The 22,415-nt window shown below is 48.0% G+C and overlaps 8 protein-coding genes across 8 annotated transcripts; 5 read left to right on the top strand and 3 right to left on the bottom strand.

Moving 5' to 3' along the window:
* Positions 1 to 126: 126 nt before the first annotated feature.
* Positions 127 to 5,441, bottom strand: BGW36DRAFT_342476 (RING finger membrane protein). Its single transcript, XM_046213123.1, has 2 exons — positions 1,837 to 5,441; positions 127 to 1,784 (listed from the first exon to the last, which is right to left on the bottom strand). Exons 1-2 carry the CDS (start codon positions 5,081 to 5,083, stop codon positions 217 to 219), a joined length of 4,815 nt encoding a protein of 1,604 aa, XP_046070973.1. The 5' UTR covers positions 5,084 to 5,441; the 3' UTR covers positions 127 to 216.
* Positions 5,442 to 5,670: 229 nt separating this feature from the next.
* On the top strand, positions 5,671 to 9,600 carry BGW36DRAFT_320838 (uncharacterized protein). Its single transcript, XM_046212636.1, has 3 exons — positions 5,671 to 6,205; positions 6,263 to 6,979; positions 7,028 to 9,600. The coding sequence occupies exons 1-3, from the start codon at positions 6,063 to 6,065 to the stop codon at positions 9,129 to 9,131; spliced, it is 2,964 nt and encodes a 987-aa protein (XP_046070972.1). The 5' UTR covers positions 5,671 to 6,062; the 3' UTR covers positions 9,132 to 9,600.
* Positions 9,601 to 10,439, bottom strand: BGW36DRAFT_417334 (DUF788 domain protein). Its single transcript, XM_046219377.1, has 2 exons — positions 10,242 to 10,439; positions 9,601 to 10,174 (listed from the first exon to the last, which is right to left on the bottom strand). The coding sequence occupies exons 1-2, from the start codon at positions 10,248 to 10,250 to the stop codon at positions 9,668 to 9,670; spliced, it is 516 nt and encodes a 171-aa protein (XP_046070971.1). The 5' UTR covers positions 10,251 to 10,439; the 3' UTR covers positions 9,601 to 9,667.
* Positions 10,440 to 10,993: 554 nt separating this feature from the next.
* BGW36DRAFT_397677 (uncharacterized protein) lies at positions 10,994 to 13,574 on the top strand (the record flags this gene model as incomplete). Its single annotated transcript, XM_046218324.1, has 4 exons — positions 10,994 to 11,330; positions 11,384 to 11,557; positions 11,608 to 13,442; positions 13,503 to 13,574. The coding sequence occupies 4 exons, from the start codon at positions 10,994 to 10,996 to the stop codon at positions 13,572 to 13,574; spliced, it is 2,418 nt and encodes an 805-aa protein (XP_046070970.1).
* A 1,312-nt stretch (positions 13,575 to 14,886) lies between these two features.
* On the bottom strand, positions 14,887 to 16,632 carry BGW36DRAFT_380096 (putative salicylate hydroxylase). Its single transcript, XM_046216290.1, has one exon. The coding sequence runs from the start codon at positions 16,551 to 16,553 to the stop codon at positions 15,258 to 15,260; it is 1,296 nt and encodes a 431-aa protein (XP_046070969.1). The 5' UTR covers positions 16,554 to 16,632; the 3' UTR covers positions 14,887 to 15,257.
* Positions 16,633 to 17,551: 919 nt separating this feature from the next.
* BGW36DRAFT_359889 (uncharacterized protein) lies at positions 17,552 to 18,325 on the top strand (the record flags this gene model as incomplete). The annotated part of the gene is made up of 5 exons (XM_046214122.1): positions 17,552 to 17,643; positions 17,690 to 17,830; positions 17,881 to 17,948; positions 18,008 to 18,038; positions 18,100 to 18,325. The coding sequence occupies 5 exons, from the start codon at positions 17,552 to 17,554 to the stop codon at positions 18,323 to 18,325; spliced, it is 558 nt and encodes a 185-aa protein (XP_046070968.1).
* Positions 18,326 to 18,699: 374 nt separating this feature from the next.
* Positions 18,700 to 20,427, top strand: BGW36DRAFT_417331 (synaptic vesicle transporter; the record flags this gene model as incomplete). Its single annotated transcript, XM_046219376.1, has 4 exons — positions 18,700 to 18,994; positions 19,055 to 19,747; positions 19,805 to 20,150; positions 20,243 to 20,427. Exons 1-4 carry the CDS (start codon positions 18,851 to 18,853, stop codon positions 20,425 to 20,427), a joined length of 1,368 nt encoding a protein of 455 aa, XP_046070967.1. The 5' UTR covers positions 18,700 to 18,850.
* A 434-nt stretch (positions 20,428 to 20,861) lies between these two features.
* BGW36DRAFT_298301 (putative 1-acylglycerol-3-phosphate acyltransferase) lies at positions 20,862 to 21,800 on the top strand (the record flags this gene model as incomplete). The annotated part of the gene is made up of 2 exons (XM_046211421.1): positions 20,862 to 21,576; positions 21,634 to 21,800. The coding sequence occupies 2 exons, from the start codon at positions 20,862 to 20,864 to the stop codon at positions 21,798 to 21,800; spliced, it is 882 nt and encodes a 293-aa protein (XP_046070966.1).
* Positions 21,801 to 22,415: the final 615 nt, after the last annotated feature.

The following is a 22,415-nucleotide window of genomic DNA, read 5'->3' as shown; positions in this document are numbered from 1 at the left end:
ATTCCTCTGCTGGTATTCTTAGACGGCCACCAGCCAATGAGAGCGGCGGGACCGTGTGTATATTTAGTATTATATAATTATGATCAATTAGTACTGAACATTACAAGCCTGGGCATAATTTTGGTCCTCTTTGTTAAAATAAAATCTTATCAATCAATTCCATGTCATCATTTTAATACATGCAAATCTAAGACTAAAGCGGGAAATGGATATTATCTACGACGTACTCACGCGCCGGTGGACGCCCGCGACATCTCTAGCCCTTTTTTCGCTGAAGTTGTGAAGTCGCTCACCAATCAAGTACACTTCATCTCGAATGTTGGCGCGCCAGATCTCGAGCTTCTTGTAGAATAGGTACAATGCATAAACCAACAAGCATACTGTGAGCGTTGTAGGGTATGCATAACGATACACCTTGGACTGTATCTCCACGGCCGAGGAGTGGAAGAATGTGGTATTGGCGACGAAGCCCAAACCAAGAGGGAAGACCACAGCCGTCACGGCAATGATCAATGCTGGAAGGATGAATGCACGCGTCGCTACGCTGACATTCGGACGAAACCAACCATCACGAGTAATCGCATTGAGGGCGATTGCAAGCCGGGAGTTCGACCTCCATTGTATGAATTTGAGAGTCATCTGGACGTAAAGAACGCCGAGCGTCCAATCTTGAATGAAATGGATGACATGAATGTGTTCAGCTTGCGTATAAGAATGAATTGGAATGAGCACGTAGAGCTCCATAAGCAATGCCAATAAAGAGGGGACGAAAAGAGCAAATGCAGCTGCTAGGTAGACCAACCGGCTCAAGTGGAGAAGTACATCTATCACGTACATCGTGGCTTGCCGGAGTGATAAAGTTGGTTGTACTCGTTCCTTCAATCGATCGTAAGTGGAACGAGAATAGAACAATGCATAAGCTGTGCCCCCTAAGAGGTATAGACCAACAGAGAATGCATAGAGATCATTGATCTGGATGAAGTTGGGGAAATAGAACGAGAGTAGCTTCCGACCGACTACCAATGGAAGAATGGTGACGCCTATTCCCGTGACCGCAGCATATACCCAAATTGTGAAGATGAAAAAAGAAACCCGTAGTCGAAAATTTGGAGGAACGTAGACCTTGGCGAACATATCATTGTCTTTGCCATGTAATCCTTCAGCATTATCCACGGCCCCATCGATACGTTCATTTTGCTCAGTCACATCCAAGAAAACCTTTGTTCCCTTCGGAATGCGAACTTGGTCTGAAGCGGGAGCGCGCACGAATCTACCATCACGCAAAAAGTAGACACGATCACCGTTTTGTTCTGCCGTCTTCTTATCTTCCTCGGTAACGACAGGATTTTCTACGTTACCCCCTTTGCCTGTAAACAGTTCTGTCCACGACCGACCAATATGCCGTCCTTCTTCGTCCTGATGCCTTTCTCCAAGCAAGAAATGTGATAGCCGCAGATATCTGGCACATACACGGAACCACCAGTTGTACATGCTATTCAGGATATCTGATGGCTTAAAAGCGCGTATAGCCAGGGGCATGATGGAGTTGTAAAACAGTAAATCGACTGGAAATTCAAGCACCGGCACTTTAGACGACCAATGAATGGGAAGGACTTCGTCAAAAGCCAGCGCCAGTCCCCATACCACTCCACCGAGACAAACAATAACTAGGGCTCCATATACCAATGCAGAGAACGCAATTTTTCTCAATTGCGTCACAATATTGCGCTCTAAGACATCGCGTACGGGGTGGAAAGTTGGGTCATCAGGATCACGTATAAAGTCTGCTATAGTTAGCATGATTTTGACATAATAACAAACTCATATTAGACTTACAAAGAACACCCGCCCTCATGATCTTGCGACACATGGAGACAAAAAGAGCAAAATGAAACATATAGCAGGTGCCGACAAACCAGTGGATAAATAATGACGTGAGGGGAGATGAAACTGTAAAGTCAATTCGGGACGCTAGTGTAGCCTGTTTGAACAACGGCATCATCGCCAGATCCAAAAGGAGACCGCAATATAGAGGGAAAACGATCATCTCGATGCCGATGATGAGAATGACTTTCATGACGCCCCCAGCTTGATGTAGTATATCAGCAACGACGCCTTCAACTCTCTGGCCGCGATTGGCCGCGCTAAATATGCTGTTGATCCGCAAATACAATACACCTAAAAGTGAGGCAAATGTATAACCGATGAGAATAGCAATGACACGGTCCTTTGTGTCCCACCGAGCGAGCTCTTGGTCGGAGCCCACTATGGTGACAATCTCATCGGCACCGTTTAACTTGCCTAGCACCATGAGACCAAGCTTCATGACGGCATCAAATCCACTTCTTAGCTGCTCAGTGAAACTCGCGAGGTTGATTTTGAAAGTACTAGATGACAAGACATGTCGAAAATCGCAGGCAAGAAGTCCGATTGGAAAATCATATACCACGAGCCTCACCATGTTCCACAAGAATCGAGCCAATTCTGCAATTCGAGCTTCATGGATACGTAATGCTTGGTGAGCAAGTACAGAGAACATGGGGAGATCTGTGTCCTGGAAATCAAAGAGCCCAATCAATACCTTTTTCAGTCTTTGGCTGCTTCCATCGATAAGTGTCAACGATGTTTTGGTGAATAAAGTGCTCTGGGGGATCCAATCAAATATTGGTACAAGCACACTAACTGGACGTAAAAGACCTTTCATAATAATGCTAGCCCAATAGAGAATGTATCCAACGCTACCAATCAGGGTGTCAACTGCTACATCAGCAGCTATCGACAGCATGGCGAGGGGAACGGTAACGAAAAGTTGGATCGGGCTGGTAAGAAAAACCAGTGCAATTTTCCCCCAAAGGTAAGGGAGCCAGATACCAACAGCTATGGTGAATGAGATGAGAAGGGCGCTGAAAACACCGTTCTGCAAAAGACCGAATATCGGTCCTTGCATGCCTATCAGCTCTAAAATACCTTCGAAATCATCTGCCTCCTCCACCACATCCACGTCATTGGCTTCGCGGTTATCAGCTGGAGCAGCTCCAAGGTCTTGCCAGGCATTCACAGCAGCAGCACCGCCTACGTCATTTTGCCTGTTTGGAACTGGCACAAATGGTGCTTCCTGAGCAATGTTTTCAATGATGTGCTCGTCGTCGTGAGCATGAGCTTCTGGCTCATCAGATGGAGTCAAGTCACCCCAAAACCAATCAAAGATGCGATCTGCTAAAGGCTGCTGGGCCGTCTCCATGGTATCTACGGCGTTAAGCGCTGCGTTGGCTGTTCCCGTTGCATCCGTATCCAACAAAGAGGGTTCTGCCGGTGCAATTTGAGTATCGAAAGGTTCTGGATTGATAGCTCTAGCTTCGAAATTAGGTAGTTCTAATCGATCGCCGACAGGCTGAGACTCGCGAGGCGGATTGATACTATCGGTATTTGCAAACACGTCATTCAATGGATCGAAAGGAGGTTCGACAGCCTGAGCCCCAAATGTAGAAGACCCTAGATCTAAATTTCTATGATCTGTCGCTACTATATTTTCGTTGAAGTTGTTATTCAGCTCTTCTTCATCCAAGATTTCACGTAGCTGGCCGTCCGAACTAGGGCTGATGACGTTTGAATTTTGCGTGGTGTTTGCCCTTTTGAGCTTCGTCATAGCATTCACAACCCAGCCAAGCTCTTCCTCTCGACCTTCTTCTTGTATGATCTGCAAGATGCGGTCGGGGTTACCTTCGCCACGAGTCCACAGCTCTTTGAATGTATCTATACCAGGCCATGTCGGGTTGGCAGAAGTACTAGCTGTCTCTTCAAGAGTGCGTTGGATATTTGAAGCTTCGTCTAGGGCATTACGTGATGGCAAAATTGGCCGGGAACTTGATGCGCGTGTTTGAAATATGGGACGGGAGTCAATCGCGGTGAATTCCGGCGAAGAGGGCCGGCTTCCGATTGGTGATTCATCTTCAGAGGAAAAATGCTCTTCAGCATTTATGTTGTTTTCGTCCTGAGCAATGTCCAGTTGTTGGTCAGTAGCCTCCAAATGCATGTTTTGTACGTCGTCTGCGGCTTGGACCCGATCCTCTCGGTTTCCAGGTTCTGCTATCAGCTGTACCACGGCATCCCGCTCATCGTCAGCAACATTGACAGCTGGCTGTTGCTGAACCACCCATTCCCGAATAAGAAATACCAGTATGAAAGATATAACAACGAGTAAGGTAATCAATTGTCCTTCTAGTGTATCGATTACAATGTTGTTCACTGTTGGAGACGATGTTAATGAATTGAGAAAGGTGACATTGGACAGCCATGATGGTTGACGAGGTCGTGTAGATATCGTGGTATTGATCTGGCTCGGGTTGCTTCCACTGGGAGTAGAAGAAGTCGAAACGAATAGGCCTAAGAAGACTCTCTTGGCGATCGCAAAGACCATAGGCTCTCCCGTCGAAAAATTGAGGATCGAAGTCATGGGCGATAAGATTGTTGAAGTTTCAGAACCTACAGCTTGCATGGCGGTCGAAGTTGCTGGGTGGCTGATGGCTAGCGTATGATTGATATGTGTAGTTCCATTCATCACTGCCTGCATATTGACTTGGTGTGAGGGCGAATTTTGAGAGCTTGGCCATCGTCCATCCGCGAGCCAAAACAGGGCGCGCCATATTGCACGCATTGACCATGGCAGCCATCCAAGCCATACAAAGGCAACCAGAACAAATCGTAACCAGGTCAGAAGGGAACGCACCCCGAGTATTATTAATTCCTTGACAAAAACCGGAGCCGGGAGCTCAGACGGCATATCGGGGTCGTACAGTTTAGTGAATCGAAATGGAGTTTTGCAGAGCTCGCAATACTTCTTTTGCGAATGCGACAGCCATTCCATCAAGCAGTTTTGGTGAACAAACTTGATGCTCCCGCTACATTTGCAGGGGTAGAAGAGCTGCTCCTCGTCCGACCCTTCGCCGCGACAAATTCGACATGTATCCGGTTCATCGACGCCCTTGCCTTTGGCGTTGATATTCGTTGCGTACGCAGGGTCGTTCATGAGATCAGGGAAAGTAGAGGCTCCGCGTGCCTGACGCAGATCTCCCTCACCGTCCATGGTGGCGCCAATGCTCCTATCGATATTGATAACAATCTTCTGATGGTATCATTTCCCAGGTCACAAAGCAGTACAAAGCATAGCTATTGCGAGCGGCGAGTGTGATCCATAAAGCCCTGTTGGCTGTTGCAAATAGTATGAGGTTAGGTTAGGCGTCTTAAGAAGGCGAACGCGGCAGAATCCCTAGGAAGGTGCCCAAAGGCGTTGCAGGACAGGAGGGGGCGCTTCTAATGAATAAAAAGCGGGAGGTCAGGAGAGCAGCGTAAGCAATCCGATGCTGTTATCAAGCAAACACGGGCAGGTCTGAGCAGACAGATTATTATTGAAACATCGACTCTGTTGGCCAGCTTGGACTAGCTGGCGGCACTGAGCCCGCAGCGAGTGAGGCGAGGCGTGACTAAGGAGGCCCATTAACCCGTATGGAGACTAGCTGCACTCGGGCCACCTAGTATCAGCTGTGTACTGGTGGCCGATACACATATAATTTGAACGTAATGCGTGACAGTACGTGTATTGCCTCGGTGCCGCTGGTAAAGAGGAGCTATGATCTCAGCGGAGCGTCCGAAAAACAAGGCCGCCGCGCAGTCCTTCACCAACACAAAACCTGCGACAACTGAGATGCTGTGGCAGTTTCTCCCAACTTGAAGCACAACTAACATCGCGCTTTGCGATCCAATATCGGTCTTCCCCTCTGTGACCAAATATCAAAGGTTGGGGTTTGTCACACTGCAACGAGCAAATCTGGACCGCATAATATATGCGACTTCCCCGTGCACGTGTCATACGACCAAAGCTTGACCAAGAACGCGCCCCGAGCAAACCCCAGCTGTTTCTATCAAAGCTATCGGCATGATTCACTGAGTCGATTATTCCTACTTCGTCTGTAGATGCACGTTTCAACGCCGTTTTAATAGCAGTTGGATTTAGGAGAGACTTCTCGCAACGTCGAGTCAAACCCACCTCAGCAAAGACGTTCATCATGGCGCCTCCAGAGGTTGATAAGGTTACTAACGGCAAGCCCGTTGAAACCTCACAAGACAAACCGAAGACACAGTTTGAAAAGAAAAAGGCAAGCAAACCACGGCGGGGCTACTTTCGCTGGTCACTAGCTCTCATTGTGAGGTACGTTGAAATGGGATTTGCTCATGCGGCGCTACTGGGTTGACTAATAGCTTTCAGATTATTTGTTTGGTACACCGTTCTCACGCCCTTCCTTCGCTGTCCATCGAATATCTCTGAATTAGATGATTCTTCACCGCGCGTATGCAAGCCATACTTGATTGCTCGAACATATGTGGAACCTCATGTCGAACCCTACTATCAAGCTTACGCAGCTCCATATGTTGACCTGGCCCGACCTTACGCCCAAACCTTCAATGAACGCGTGTATACCCCCGTATCCAAAGTCGCAATAGATGGCTACCGTTCGTATGGCGCTCCTGCTTTGGCGCGAGCAGGCGACTACGTCCAGCAGCAGTGGGAAGCGGTTGTAGTACCGCAATTGAAATCCGCCCAGACAAAGGCAAACAGTTTTTACAAAAATAGCGTTGATCCTCATGTGCAGAAGGCGATTCTCGTGGTGACACCATATAGCAATGCTCTCACCAACACGGCCGCTCAATTACAAGAGGAGTATTTATTGCCTATATATACCCGCTCGAAACCTTATCTAGGGCACATCTCTTCTTCTGGTCAGGAATTCTTTGTGGGAACCGCAGTGCCTTTGGCCCATCGAAGCTGGTCCTCTCTTACCGTCTTTGTTAGGGGCAACTTGCTCCCAACCATTACTGGTTTGTACAGCGAGAATGTGGAGCCACAGCTTGTCAAGATCGGCGAAAGATTAGCTTCTTATCGGGAAGGAAGGAAGCTAAGAACAGTCGTCGATGAGTTCGAAACGTAAGCAAACACATAGATTTACCAATATACAATGACTAACTATCACAGCCCACCCGAAACATCAAGCTTAGGAGCTGTAACATCAATCCAGAAATCTGCCGATGAAACACATTCAACAGTCGCTCCAAGCCCTGTGGTTCAAGAAACTGAAGCAAGCGTATCTCCACCAATTGAGCAGCAAACCCGGGTTTCTCGGGAACAAATATCCTCCGATTTGGACCTATGGCAAAAGAAGTTTGCCGCTGCCGCTGACCAAGGAATCGAGGATTTGAGCCAGCGTATTGAGCAAATTGTGGACAGTCAATTGGAAAGCGGAGCCAAGAAACACGCGACTGCTTTGGTCGAGGCATTGGTGACCATACGAGATCACGAACTCTCCGACATCAAAACCCAGATTAACAAAATCATTGGAACAATGTCCCCTTATGAAGCCCCTGAAGAAGAAGAAAAGGCGAATGAGGATCTTCTCCGCCTGATCCGAGGCGCAGGAGTTACAATTAGGGATCGTGCACACGCACTAAGAGAATGGTACAAGAGTTTTGAAGAGGAACTGGCTCGTAGGGTAGCTAGTGCTACAGACTCCACCCTCGATGTTCTAGACGGTATCCGTGATCTTGGATTGCAAGAAATCGGCATACGATGGGCTGCGGCGGAGGGCATAACCTATAAGGATTGGGAGAAACACCATGCTTTGAGAAAGCAGTTTGACAATTGGCGGGATAAGGTCTCGCATGCAGGTTTGAACCATGCAAAAATCAATGAAGCTAAAGAAGTAGCCGGTGATATTCTTTCCGAAGGGATGGCTATTGCTGAAGATGCTGCCAAAGAACTGTCCCGACTCAAGGAAGTCGGGAAGTGGAAGATTCAGGCAAGAGAAGTCGGTGCAAATTTCGAGGACCGAACCGAACCTCCCCCACCACTACCTATGCCCGAAGAGGAGGCCACAGAAGAGGAGGTCATAGAATCCGATGATGAACCAGCTTTTGTTGATGATTCTGATACAATTAAACCCAATGAGCCATCTGTGTCTCAGCCTTCAGACGATAATGATACCGAGTTTGTGGTAGCGGGAACAACCACTATACAAATTGAGTTGGCTGAGAAGACACCCTCCGCCGATGACAGCACATCTGTTCACTTTGTTGCAGAAGAATCGGTTGCGGAAGAATCTAGCGAAGAACTTGATTTTGAGGAGGAAAGCAGCAGCGTGCCCATCAGTTCTAGCAAAGTTTGGGGCGGAGTTGCTGCTCAAGTCGTGGCAAACCAGAAGCCAATAATGGAAGACTCCTTCGATGATGATGAGCATGCCATTGAGACCAGTGGCGGGTCCTTGGAATTCATCTCCTCTATTGCCTCTTCCCGCCTACAAGAGGGATTGAATGCTGCTTCCTCACAATTTGCCGGTCTTAAAGCATCTATTGTACCCACTCAGTCATTTCCTCAGAACCCTGTCATCCTTGATGCTCAGCGTCGCTATTATGAAGCTATCGGCATGGCTCATGATCATTACACGTCTTTTGTTGCCTCTGCGTCTGAAGCTGTTTTTGCAACTCCCACGCCGCCGCCATCGCCAGAGCACATTCAAGCTGTTTTAGAAGATGCAATCAGTCAATTCCACCAAGTATCTTCACTGGCGTCTTCTAGCCTTACCGCTGTCATCGCGTTTGCTAGCTCAGTCGAAGCAAAGGGCGGAGACAGAGGCCGTCCCATCCTTGATGATGCAATATCAAAATACACCAACGCAATATCAGCGGCTTCGGCGTCCCTCGCGTTGGCTACAGACTACGCTAACTCGGCTCTCTATTCTGAACCAACATCCCGATCGTGGGAGGATTTAGTTTCACAAGCCAGTGAGCACATATACAGTTCACCAACGCCCTTTACCCAGCAATTTCATGACCAGCAAGGATCACGCTTCGAGGCTGTTGAAAGCTACGTATCCGAACTTGTTTTTGGTAAAGAACCCGACTTCACTGAGAGCGTGATGAGTAGATTGCGCTCTGCATACGAAACCCCATTCCCTGAAGCCTTCTCATCAGCGTCAAAAATCGGCGATCATGCGTCGAAGGTCCAGTCTGATGCTGGTACCGTGGTTGAAGAATATAAAAGCAGCATCAGCAGCGCAGTGAACGAGGCTAAAGACGAATTGTAATAATTTCGTTTTTTTTTTTTTGGCTTTGATGTTGATACATTTGCGGCAACGAGAACTACTAAATGACTGATTTTTGTTAATAAGATGATTGTGGCACGGAAGACTATCTCCCTTCGCCCTCTTGACGCACATTTTTTGTTTGTTTGCCAACCTAATGATATCCTTTCGTGCGGTCTCTGCAAAACTTTTGGCTATGTTTTTAGGGCGTCCAAGAAGATCAATTCTCAGGAAGCTTTTGGTAGAAAGACTTCTTGTATAATAACGATATTTTTCTCGGCGGGTTTCTACACTGTTTCTAGTGACCCTTGGTGTTCCTACTTCTGATATTCCGTTTCATCTTCCCTCTTATGTTGTTATGTTGCTATGAAACTTAGCTTACTGTAACCGTCAATGGTGGCAATCGTTACAGATTCGTATTTGGATTTTAGATAACAGATTAAACCGTCAGTAATCTATATGTATATCGACAGGTGGCGAATCGTGGAAAATCGTGGAAAATGTTCTTTTAAAATAGATCCAGTCACTCTATTTGAATTTTAACGATATTGTACCCGCTGACCACTTCGTTTCTCTAATTTCTGCTGCCGTTTACTCGTAGAGCCACCCGATGTCTCCGCCGCATCACCCATGCCCGCAAACCCTTTCCTCATTCCAGAGAATGTACTCCACAGTAGATACACAGACCAGAAAGGAACAGCCAAGTAAAGCCACCAGGCACGATCACCGAACAGACAGGCAGCAATCAGACAGCCCCATGTCCAGTATGTGACATCCCACATATACTCCGTCAAACCCGACGCACTCAAGTCTTCACCAGCCGATTTCAATGACCCATCCTGGGGACTATAGCGGGGCCGTCCAAGACGTTCGAGATAAAACTCGATGCCTAAAGCAGGTAGGGTAAGCAGGACGTAGGGTAACAGAGCCCCTGGGCGATTGAAGAGCCAATGGAGGAACAAGAATAGTGAATGCAGAATGGCTGTGATCAGATGCGATCGATTGAGTGTTGCCGCATTGCGGGTTGCAAGGGATTTGGCTGCTTTCTATTCACCAGGACATGAGCATTGGGCCATATTAATCTTGTGTGTGGATAGATGGGTTATTCGTTACCTGTGCCATTGTGACCGAAATAACGGTTGCAGTGTCAATGTCAAGTGTGACGCAATTACTCTGCCCCTATATGTTGTGCGAGCTGCATAACCCAATTAAAAAAGACAAAATAATAACCAGCTAGTCAACCACGAAGAATATCCTAGCGTGGATCAGCAAAGCATGGATGCAGCGACAGTGTGCTCCGGAAGCAGAACGCTACTGAGAAGATAAGATGAGGCTAAACCGGAAATGCGGTTGCCCTCCACAACCGCGAGGCGCCGCTTGCTGCTTGCCGCCCGCCGCCACTGCGTGCACCAAGAGATCTCAAAACATCGCAAGTCCAGCACCAGACTGCGACTTCCCAGCGACAATAACACATCGCCGACGCCAAGCATCTCCTCGCAGTCATCCTCTTTCTACCTAGAACACTTATTCGCTCATCCTTAGACCGAGATGCGTTTCCTAGGCCTCTAAACACGCTCTCTGTTTGGGCCTCGGGGTTGTCGCCATCACTGCAGTCTCCACGTCAAGTCGCATGAACAACACCTGCCTCTTTACAGCAACACCAGTCCCTAAAGATTCGTGACAAAAGCTATAGTTTACACTGGTATTTCTAGTTGAATGCAAGACGCCTGATTTACACGATATCGACATCGCTCAATGCCTCCCGCCCCAGAAACACTTCGCTTAACCTCACTGTTTGTCAACGCCTGTTTACATTTCATCTCACTTGAGCGCATCGCGATCGCCCCCAGCCTTTAACTACGGTCATGGCACCTTCGACCCCTCACATATCTAGCCAACTAAGGCAACTCATCTACTATCACCTTGACAACAATCTTGTTAAGAATGCGCTCTTCCTAGCTGGTCGCCTTCATGCCTACGAACCACGTTCATCTGAAGCCTCATACCTACTTGCATTATGTCATTTATTGAGTGGCCAGCCTAAGGCTGCCTGGGAATACAGTCGGATCTCAGGTTCGCGAGGAACTCACCTTGGCTGTTCCTATGTACATGCACAAGCATGCCTCGATTTGGGGAAGTATATGGATGGTATTACAGCTTTGGAACGCAGTAAGAGCATCTGGACATCAAAGAGCCACTGGAGTAAGTGTACATGGGTAAATTGATTTACGATATTTATGCTAAGTGTGCGATAGATAAACATAGCGAGACGCGACGTCAGCACCTCCCTGATGCTGCCGCGGTTCTTTGCTTGCAAGGAAAACTATGGCAGGCTCATAGCGATCTTTCCAAGGCTGTAGAATGCTATGCAGAGTCATTGAAACTCAACCCCTTCATGTGGGATGCGTTTCTTGGCCTCTGCGAAGCGGGTGAGTTCGCAATGTCGTTATATATACTACTGTTTGTTAATGTCGTCAAGGAGTCCACGTGCGAGTCCCGAATATATACAAATTGAGCCCCGAGTTAGTTGCCATGGTTCAAGCAGCACCACCTCCTGATTCAACTGCTCTGTCCGATAAGACCGTTTCACACAATGGGCCATTACAAACACAATTAAACACTAATCCTAATGCCGATCCATTCTCTTCAAATACCCCGAAGGGCGACGCCAATCTATCACATGGAAGCTCAGCCCTGTGGGAAAAATTGAATGGGAGTAATGTTAACGTTGCGAATATAGGACCTGCCGTTATTCACGAAGGGCTAGAAACTCCTAGTAGTCAAAATGAGTCTGATGAAATCCGAATAATTAATGGAAATGTGTCGTCAAATGAATCATGGGATCCTCCTCTTGCCCCTGCAAGACGCAACAGGACTATACAACAAGCTGAGTACGGCGATCCACCTCCCAAAATACGCACTACAAACTTGAAATCGAGAATACGGCCAAAAGGAGAACCGGAAGAAACGAATCATGTCCATATTGAAGAGGAATCTGTTCCTGCTCCTGTTCCTTCTCTAGGCGAAAGAAAACGAACGATATCTGGACAGGTTGCGCATCCGTCTCTGCCACAACCTGTTGAACCAGGGGCGCCACAGCGGCGAAGTACTCGATTATTGAATCATATAAGACCGACAACGTCTAGACTAGCCTCCTCAACTTTGGGGCCCAAAGAAGGACGAGAAGTCAAGAAAGTTAGGGCAACGGGAACCAAAGGGCGAATGGCAACTGCTCCAACTGTTGGCCGTGTAGTGAGCGGGAACAGGAAGCTCATGCTCGGTGGATCAGATGGAGATGGCAAGGAAGCTCGGTCTCTGAGCACCAATAGCAGCAGCCATACTAAAAATGCTACTTCTGACCGTACGAAAGAGATCGAGGCTCTTAGTTGGATTCTTGACCTTTTTGCTAAGCTAGCAACTGGATATTATAACCTGAACCGTTACAAGGCCCAGGAAGCTGTTCAAATGTTCAATCTCTTACCCCAAGGTCAACGCGAAACTCCCTGGGTTCTTTCGCAAATAGGACGAGCTTACTATGAACAAGCTCTTTACCCAGAGGCTGAAAAATACTTCATACGAGTCAAGGCTTTAGCGCCATCTCGACTTGAAGACATGGAGATCTACTCGACGGTTCTTTGGCATCTCAAGAATGATGTAGAGCTGTCATATTTGGCTCATGAGCTAATGGAGGTTGACCGCTTGTCTCCTGAGGCCTGGTGTGCGGCCGGCAATTCGTTTTCACATCAGCGTGATCATGAACAGGCATTGAAGTGCTTCAAGCGTGCCACACAGATAAATCCTCAGTTTGCTTATGCGTTCTCTCTACAAGGCCACGAACATGTGGCCAATGAGGAGTACGACAAGGCTCTTGATGCCTTCCGCAACGGCATCAGCGCTGATAGCAGGCATTACAATTCTTGGTATGGACTCGGCCAGGTTTATGAGAAGATGGGCAAGCTCGAGTATGCCAACGAACACTATCGAAATGCGGCTCAGATCAATCCAAGTAATGCAGTGCTTGTTTGCTGCATTGGTTTAATCATGGAAAAGCTGAATGATCCTAACACTGCCTTGATTCACTATAGCCGCGCTACAACGCTTGCCCCTCAGTCGGTACTAGCCAGGTTCCGCAAAGCACGTGTTCATATGAAGCTGGGAGAGCTGAAATTAGCATTGACAGAACTCAAGGTTCTGAAAGACATCGCTCCAGATGAAGCGAATGTCCACTATCTGCTTGGGAAATTATACAAATTGCTCCATGACAAAGCCAACGCTATCAAGCACTTCACTACCGCCCTCAATCTAGATCCCAAGGTAAGTTCTCAAAATACTCCTCTTCTTCATAGACTTACGAGTGCTTGTGCGTTTGTACAGGCGGCACAGTTTATTAAAGACGCCATGGAAGCTTTAGACGATGACGATGAGGACGACCCCGACATGGCTTGAATGTTGACAGTCTCCCATGGTGATCATGGGAGAAAGGAGCGAACCACACTTATCACATCCTGCATATTTTGGCGTACTGATCGGAATGAACCTTCTAATCGAACATGCATTGAAACGGTCTGGCGTTGGAACTGAAAGTTTTTTTAAGCATATTGGCATCGGAGGAGTTCATGGCTTGGCGGCCTTCATTGCATCATTTAGAAATTAGGACCTTTTCAAGGATAGGACACACTGTGTCGATGCTTCTCTGTACATTAGTTCTTCTACCTCCACCTGCTGGGCCTCTGCATCGATGATGTCGCCTGGGCAGACCTACCTGTCACTTCTGAATGCCATGCCTCGATGTCTCGATACCACATTATTCTTACCGGGCAGTTCTTATTCCGATCTGGATCCAAGACCATTTTCTTTTAGATGCTTAAATAGTTGTATTGTAAGGCTTGAAGGTGGAAGGAAGTAGCAAGGGTTGAGCCATGCCGAGGAAGGCGTCCACATGACTGCGACTTTTATCGGAAATTGCACGCTTAAATAACAGATTAAAACCACGGTCCTGACATGCCGTTCCATGACGCATTAGATTGGTTAATAAATTAAGGGTAATGTGTATTCTATTTTCGGTAAGTAGGTAGAACTCTTCTTCCGCTTTCTATGAAGCCCTTTATTGATTTTCTCAAAAGAAAAGAGTAAACACCCATGACTGTAGACGATTTTCTAGTTGGTCGCCTCAGCTATTGATAGAAAGGAAAAGCATGCTATCTTGAGATACCAACACGGAATTATTTCCAACATCATTGGCACCATACCCTGTTCTTCGTCACATCGCTTCACGGTTTTTACTAAAAGTTTCTTTTTTCAATGGACTCCGTATAATCCGCCGGGCCGAGACCAAATCTAGCGTAAACCGAGATAGACATAACATCGCTCCACTAATCTCTTTTGTTGACATTTTCTTTGTTCCTTGTTTGTATCGCTACGTATAAATCATATCATTGGCTGCAGTATGAACTTATGCCCCGCTTCGTTGTTCCCCTCGCAAGAGCCCTGCATGATTAGTCAAAACTAGTGAACGCTGGCTGGTCTTTGCGTACCGTATGTATCCGTACTATGTACTATACGAAACCCTCTCAGGTGTGGGGCGTAAGGGGGATCCCGTACGCCGTACAGCTGACGCTGTATGCATAATACAAGGCTCTAGTCTCGTGATAGAAGAGGAATGTCTCGGAATATTCTATACTAGATATTAAATGTCGGATTTTCAAGACTTTTTATAATATTCTCTCTAACAATACTATTCTTGTTATAATAAATATCTCAGAATTTTCCACAAGATGATAGTAAAATTATATTCAAACAGAGCTTTTAAATAACAAGAAAGGCATGTTTAACATATCTAACCTATATAGCAGTCTGTATAGCTCTGATAAGAAATCCAGGACGCTTCAATATATTATAATATAAATGCTATCTACTTATCTATAGAAAAGCCATTCTCAAGAAACATCCTGGCTTTGCGCGATTACCAGTTAAAATTAGTAGATCCTAGAGGTACAGTATAACCACGTAGGAAGAGTAGAAAGCCTTTTAGAGCAGTATTTAGTGATGCGAAGTGTCACAGGATATGTGCAAGACGGGAGGAAAATGGGGAATATACGAGGTGGTAGGGATGGGCATAGCTAACAACACTCAAGTATTATTAGTCTTGGTCGTGGATGCAATCAGCTGAGTCATGATATTCCTCGCGTCTTCCGCCTGCTCCTTGATATCAATGTCCCATAACCATCTATATCTCTCCTCCCATATATCTTTCAACTTCTGCTCGTCATCGCCAGCTTCCTCGTGGCAAAGACAAAGAAGGTCCGCATTCTCTTTACTGGTGGTCACAACTCTCTGGCTCCGTGGTCGTCGTACTGCATCGTACGCTTGGAATGCTGCGGCGGCGTGCTCAGGGGTTATGACCCGAGGGTCGGCCAGGAGCTCAGCCAGAACATGAGCATCTTCGATTGCCTGCCCGGCACCGGCGCCTTGGTGAGGCGTCGAAGCATGCGCAGCATCTCCGAGAATGGCGACTCGTGACTTCGCAAACGTGGAAATAAGAGGATGCTCAAATATGGCCCACTGCGAAGGGTCGGGCATGTGCGGGATAAGCGCGTTGACATACTCCCCCATGTGGCCCATATCCTTTTGCATTTCTTCTCTATCCGCTGGTCGAACCCACGTATCACTGTCCCAAGTCTCGTTCAACTTGTAGAACCCGACATTCACCTTCTTTGCACGCATGATCGGGTAGGATATAGCGTAGGCCCCATGTCCAACATATAAGGTTGATACGCGTGCCCGGTGATCACCAACGACGCTCACCATGGTGTCCATATCGAGTACGGCACGGTAAGCGTACATGCCACTGTATCGTGGCATGGTCTGTTCAATTTCCCCAGGAAGGATGGATTCCTTGACCTTTGATTTGATTCCGTCGCACCCGACGACGACATCTGCTACCACCGATGTGCCATCTTCAAAGTTCAGATGGACCCCATCAAATGCTTCTTCCAGGTTCTGCAGACGTTTCCCAAAGTACGTGTGCTCTTTGGGGACGAGGCTGACAAGAGCATCTAGGAAATCTGCGCGCCGAACAGTCGTCTGCCCGGACGGCAGCGCCTTCAGGTCCATCAGGATCTCGCCAGCCTTGATGCCCGACGCCCACACGATCTCGAACCAAGTCTGTCGGAACTGTTCATACCCAGGACTGTCGGCATGCGTCGTGACAAACGCATTGTAGAAATCGTAGATTTTTGGATCGATCAGCGGCATGGTCCGGTGGGCTGCCGGCCCGATGGACAGACCCAGCCCGATATCACCAAATTGCGCCGCAGCCTCGTAGACCTTGACATTGACATTGCGCCGCAGCAGGCCGATGGCCAGCGTGAGCCCACCAATGCCGCCGCCGACAATCGCAACACTGAACTGCTTTGCAGTGGCCATGTTTTCATTCGGGGGATGGTCACACTGCAAGCGTGCGATGACAGGCTACCGAGGAATCCGGCTACGTATAATAGTCTGGTTGAGGAGAGGTGTACTGTACAGAAACGTATGTTAACTACTAGTACATGTTACGTGTACCAACCCAGGAACAAAATTACGAAAGGTTGAAATTTCGGAAATTTAATACACGTTAAAACGCCACGGCGTTGGCAATATGGTACTAGCGGGGTTTAGTGGATTTAGCGCCATCAAATAAGGTCTCCGGGTGGACAATATCTCGGGCGCTAATCTGAGTGGCGCGATGGCCCGCAGTAGATAAACTATATCATCGCAAAGAGCTATGAGCATTCTTATTGCGGGATTGTCTGCGGCAGTTTTCCCTCTCGTCGATATACGCGGCGACAGCGGAACGGTACACGCACTCGCTAGCGATGGACGCTGTCAGCGATGTGTCCCATGCGCAGATGGTGATAATTCCGCTAGTCCTGACCACAGTCATCGCCGTGGTCATGACTGTTCTGCGCGTGTACGTGCGAGTATGGGTGATCAAGCTTTTCGGCTGGGATGACTTTTTCAATGTGCTGGCCATGGTAAGAGCTCTCCCGATCGTGCTTCCCGTCAAGGCGATACTGAGAAGCTCGTACTTTTGCAGTTAACGCTGGTCTTGGTGATGGGCCTTGTGCTCGGCGCAGTATATCTTGGCCTGGGAAGAACAAATACGTAGATCCCGCTCGTGCATCCCGCAGTGTTATGCTTCTGCGAATTTGCGAGCTTATCTTGATTGTCTTTACCATCTTTGTCAAGATTTCTATAAGCTTGCTCTTGAAAAGATTGTTGTACGCGTCCCTTTTTCCCACACGGATACCCATTTATCACAGCTTGTCTAACATCTGCAAATTCAACAGCCCTGTAACTAGACGCTTCGCATGCTTCTTCTGGGGATTCATTGCCTTCAATTCGATCACAAGTTTGCTGGACGCTGCAGTCATCTTCCCCTAATGTACCCCCGTGGAACGGAACTGGAACAAGGCGATTCCGGGGCACTGCTGGTCGGAAGAGGCCATCAATGCGATTGGAGTTGCCCAGGGATGTAAGTTCAGTGCTCAATCTTCCCGATTTTGGTTATGGTGTGCCAGAAAGCTAACAGTTTGCCACGCAGCCATTGCTGCAGCTACAGATATTACCTTGTCCATTCTCCCGACTGTATATCTCTGGAATATCAAGATCAATCGAAAAGTCAAATTCGGAGTTTGCTGCATCATGGACTTGGGATTTACGTACGTGATATAGGAGATTACGCGCATGCATCTTGCTCACATCCAGACAGGAGTGGTGGGTTTGCTAGTGCACGCACAGCTTTGGTTCCTAGCCTTACTGCAACTCAGGATCCGACCTGTGAGTGACCTTTCTTCTATCATAAGAGAATATAGCTGATATTCTTACTTTGCTTTTAGGGGATCTAGTGCCTCTCTTCACGTGGGCAGTGTAAGTTCCCGCAACTTTTGAAGTCTCGTCACACTCTCCCGCTACACAACATGCCCACCAGCTATAGGTCGCATTGCTCATCTAGTCGTGCCAGAACGAAGCCGCTACAACCTAAAGAACTCTCAGATGAGGATGTACACTCGGAACGGGAAAGCGGAGATTTGTCGCACTGTGCAGCTGGCAATAGTGGAATCCTAAAGACAACCGACATACATATTATTCGCTCGCAACCTCCGAACGGCGACGACAATCCTCGCAGTTCAAGTGTCGAGAAGTTGGTTAATTGATGTAATGTGCTATGGAATTGTAATTATTATGCACTGCACATGTATATAATTGGCTTAGACAATAGAATACAAGGTTACAAGAATGTACCCTGAACTATCAATTGATCGTGTATCAATTGCCGCCCGGTCGAAAGCAGCCTTCTAGTGTGGGTTGATAGTTGGTTAGCTAATCTCGTATCGGTAGGATATTTTACATCTGCAGATTATATTGTAAAGAGCGATAATGGCCGCATGAATCCACAACTGAACATTGAATGCAGCTGTGAGCGGATTGGCTAATGTAGTCCGGGTAGTCGAGAGCCGTGGATAAGGTGATAATCCCGCGCAGAGATCGCATTGGATAAACCCAAGAACGTGCATGTACGTACTCCATAGTGCTCTGTACATTTCTCCGTACGGAGTATTGAACTATCCGTATACGTAATAGTGGTATCAATCATCGGGCTTTTACACCATGTGGGAGACTTTCTAGATTTCGTCTTTTCTCACCTCTGGCCCCCAACATCCCGACAACCGACCATCGACATGTCTGCCTCGAACACTTCGCAGGAGTTGAAGGGCGCGCCTGGAGTGGCCATCGTCGTCAACTCCTCTCCCAAGGTCATTGCCACCCGGCACGGCAATGTCGTCCTGGTACCGCCACCAAGTGGTGACCCCGAAGATCCATTGGTAAGCCCTGACGTGCATATCGAAGTAGGACGAATGTCTCTAACTTGCTTACATATACAGAACTGGACAATGCGTAGGAAGATCACCATCTTTGCGTGCATCTGTCTCGCTGGATTCGCTGGCCAGATGTCGCCCAATTCGAACCAGCTCACCTTCATCGAGCAGGTGCCCGTCTATCACAAGACGTCGACTGACCTCCTCAACTCGGTTGCCGTAGCTCTTGCTGGCTGGGTCGCTGGACCTTTCTTGTTGGTTCCACTCGTCGCAGTTATCGGCCGCAGCGCCGTCGTGTTCTGGAGTCTGGTGGGTGTCTTTGTTTGCCAGGTCCGGGCCGCCGAAATGACTGGTGCTAATGACTACATCTCTTTCACCGTCTCTCGACTCTTCTGCGGCATTTTTGGTGGAATTCCCGCCATCATTGGCAGCGGGTACATCATCGACATGTTCTACCTCCACCAACGAGGTAAAGCTTTTACCGTCTTCAAGGTCTTGATCATCTTCGCCGTTGTCGGTGGTGGTACCTTGGGGGGCTTCGTTGCCCAGACGCAGCCTTGGAATTACGTCTTTTGGTGGACGCTCGGCCCTGTAGGCGCTGCCATCGTGTTAGTATTCCGCTTTGTCGAGGACACGACGTTTAGTCGTGATCCAGAGGTCTCAAGCCGTGCTCCCCTGCCCAAGAGCTGGGTCGCAAACCGTATTGCTACTTATCTTCCAGGCATCAGAACCCGGCCGGCAGGTAAAGGAGCCGAGTTTGTATGACCGCGTCAACTAATTTGGAAGAATGCTAGTTGCTAACGCGCTTGGTCATAGGTGAGACAGGCTTTCACCCCGCTCCAGATTACTTTTGCCCCTATCACTCTCCTGATGGGCACGTACATCTTCATTGCGCTAGGTCTTCCTATCATGCAAGCGTCGAAGTTGACAACCTACGTCCAACCTCCAGTCGCAGCTGGCGGGTACGGATTCTCTTCCCTCCAAATGGCATTCTTCACGATGACCGCATGGGTTGGCATAATCTGTGCTCGGGTTTACGGCTATCTTTTCAACGACAAAGCCCCTCTGTGGTTAGCTCGTCGCCGTGGTGGGACTTGGCACACTGAATACCGCTTAGCCAACACGATATTATCATCAATTCTCTTGCCATTGGGCTGGGACTGTGGGGTGCAGGACTCCAGTATCATCTTCACTACATGGTCCTTGCTCTAGCATAATTTATCATCTGGTTTGGCGCCCTACTTGTCTTGCCAGTGTGCTATAACTACGTGGTCGAATGCTTCCTTCACAACCCAGTCGAGACGCCTGTCTCTCTGAACGCTTGCCGTGTAACGTTTGGTCTGATCTCAGTCTTCATTGTGACCCAGTGGCAGTCGGTTGTTGGTGTCGGTTGGATGTGGGAATGGGGCATTTGTTCATTGTGTTCGTTGATATCATAATGATCTACCTCATCACAATAAGAATAATCTCCAAAGAAAATACTACTAAAACCATGAGATTTCAAGATATAATACTGAGTATCGAACACTTTAAGAGGGATATCAGAGGCTATATTAAGAACCATGCTCCTATACTTACATTCCCCATGCTGATGGTGGGGCCTTTTAGCGGCTAGCGGCAAAAAGTGATGTGACCCCGATTACCGGTCACCCGCCGCAAAATCTTGAGCCACACCAACATTTAATCATTACCAGCAGCAGCCCGCTCTCTCGTTTATATTCATATTCAAAGCTGTGGGGTCATGGCCAATTCTTGATCGTCACTGCCGAGTCTGACCCATACCAACCATCCTGCGCGAACCGCAAGACCACGCCAGCAGCGGACAAGCAAACAAACAGTCTTCAGGAACTATTGAATTGTTGGCACCTCAACCATGTCGGTCCTTTCTTATATCACCACAGGGCTGGCATCCTACTTCACTCTGACTATATCGCTATTCGCTCTTTCCGCAGCCAACGTCCCCAAGGCCGGCTTCATTGCCAGGTGCCTCTCCTCCTATGCCTCCCTGATCGTATGCGCTACATATGGCGTCCTTGCATCGATATTTCTCCGGTTGGTGGGATACGGACGCGTGTCCCAATGGGCTACGGCGCGGAGTTTTAAATGGGTGATGCGATTTACAACGGGCGTGCGGTTTGATATCATTGAGGGACAACAATACTTGTCTACGCGGCCTGCGGTTTTCATTGGAAACCACCAAACAGAGCTGGATGTTCTTATGCTGGGCGCCATATTCCCGCCATACTGCAGCGTCACGGCAAAGAAGTCCTTGAAATCAATTCCTTTCCTGGGCTGGTTCATGGCCCTGTCGGGTACGGTTTTCATTGACCGAGCGAACCGAGAGACGGCGGTGAAGGCTTTTGATGGAGCTGCGAAGGAAATGCAGGAGTACCGACAGAGTGTCTTCATCTTTCCGGAGGGGACAAGAAGCTATACAAACAAACCCGAGTTGCTGCCTTACAAAAAGGGCGCTTTCCATTTAGCTGTCAAGGCCGGTGTTCCCATTGTGCCGGTGGTGGTGGAAAATTACGCACATGTGCTCAACCTTCGGGCTCTTCGCTTCAATTCTGGTTCGATCAAGATCAAAGGTATGTCAACCTCACCTCCTATAATGTAACCCCTCACGGTGGCTAACGGGAACCTAGTGCTACCTCCTATCGAAACTAAGAACCTCACCCCTGCCAATGTAGATCAGCTGACCCACGACACACGTGAGACCATGTTAAAGGTTCTAACTGAGTTATCGCAGCAGTCTCAACAGCAGGTCCATGGTGTAGCTCCCCGAGGGTCCTCAACAGCTGTTGAACTGTAAAGTTGGGCTGTGAAGCTCTGGCCTTGACCTGGGCCGACCACTGATGCTGGAATTGTGTGAATTGTCAATACTGCATAGAATTTTTTGCTTGGGATGAAAATCCCGAGGAAAACACGAAACGGTGACGAATGGATGAAAACTAAAAATGCGCTTATTAATTTTGTTTAGAGGAGAGTGCCAGCAGCCTCTCAGCCTGGATCTACCTACATTGTTATTTCCCTTTCAAAGCCTGGCTTGACAGTCGGGGTTGTTTTCAGTGTACTTAGAAAGATATACCCAAAATGGATCGCTGATTGGATCGGAGTAATATTCAAAAAAAAAAATTGACGTGTTACATCATCAGACGCTGGTCAACTGACCCAGGGCGGAATCGCAACAGTGATGTAGAGGATGAGATCGATCAAATCACCAGACTTTGTCCTTTTTACTACGTACACCCTACGGATCTGATTCGACCCGAATCCTGCTGCTGCTGCATGCTTGGCACGGCTTGACAGCCTTATAATTCTTTATTATTGTTGTTGCTCTTATTACCGTATTATCTAATATTTTCGCTGATCGGCATCGAGACCGTCGACATGACCAGATCAGATGCGGACAATCCTCCTCCACACG

The sequence above is a fragment of the Talaromyces proteolyticus genome (assembly GCF_021365285.1).
Source record: "Talaromyces proteolyticus strain PMI_201 chromosome Unknown BGW36scaffold_7, whole genome shotgun sequence".
In the NCBI taxonomy this organism is placed as follows: Eukaryota; Fungi; Ascomycota; class Eurotiomycetes; order Eurotiales; family Trichocomaceae; genus Talaromyces; species Talaromyces proteolyticus.
The sequence above is the reverse complement of the archived record's forward strand: the minus strand, read 5'-3'. Positions and strand labels throughout refer to the sequence as shown.

Excerpts from the sequence above, each read along its gene's own strand:
- BGW36DRAFT_342476 (XM_046213123.1), bottom strand. The coding sequence starts at position 5,083 with ATGGACGGTGAGGGAGATCTGCGTCAGGCACGCGGAGCCTCTACTTTC. Across the intron at positions 1,785-1,836 it reads CATGAGGGCGGGTGTTCTTT|ACTTTATACGTGATCCTGAT; the intron begins GTAAGTCTAATA and ends TAACTATAGCAG.
- BGW36DRAFT_320838 (XM_046212636.1), top strand. The coding sequence starts at position 6,063 with ATGGCGCCTCCAGAGGTTGATAAGGTTACTAACGGCAAGCCCGTTGAA. Across the intron at positions 6,206-6,262 it reads TCACTAGCTCTCATTGTGAG|ATTATTTGTTTGGTACACCG; the intron begins GTACGTTGAAAT and ends AATAGCTTTCAG. Across the intron at positions 6,980-7,027 it reads GTCGTCGATGAGTTCGAAAC|CCCACCCGAAACATCAAGCT; the intron begins GTAAGCAAACAC and ends TAACTATCACAG.
- BGW36DRAFT_380096 (XM_046216290.1), bottom strand. The coding sequence starts at position 16,553 with ATGGCCACTGCAAAGCAGTTCAGTGTTGCGATTGTCGGCGGCGGCATT.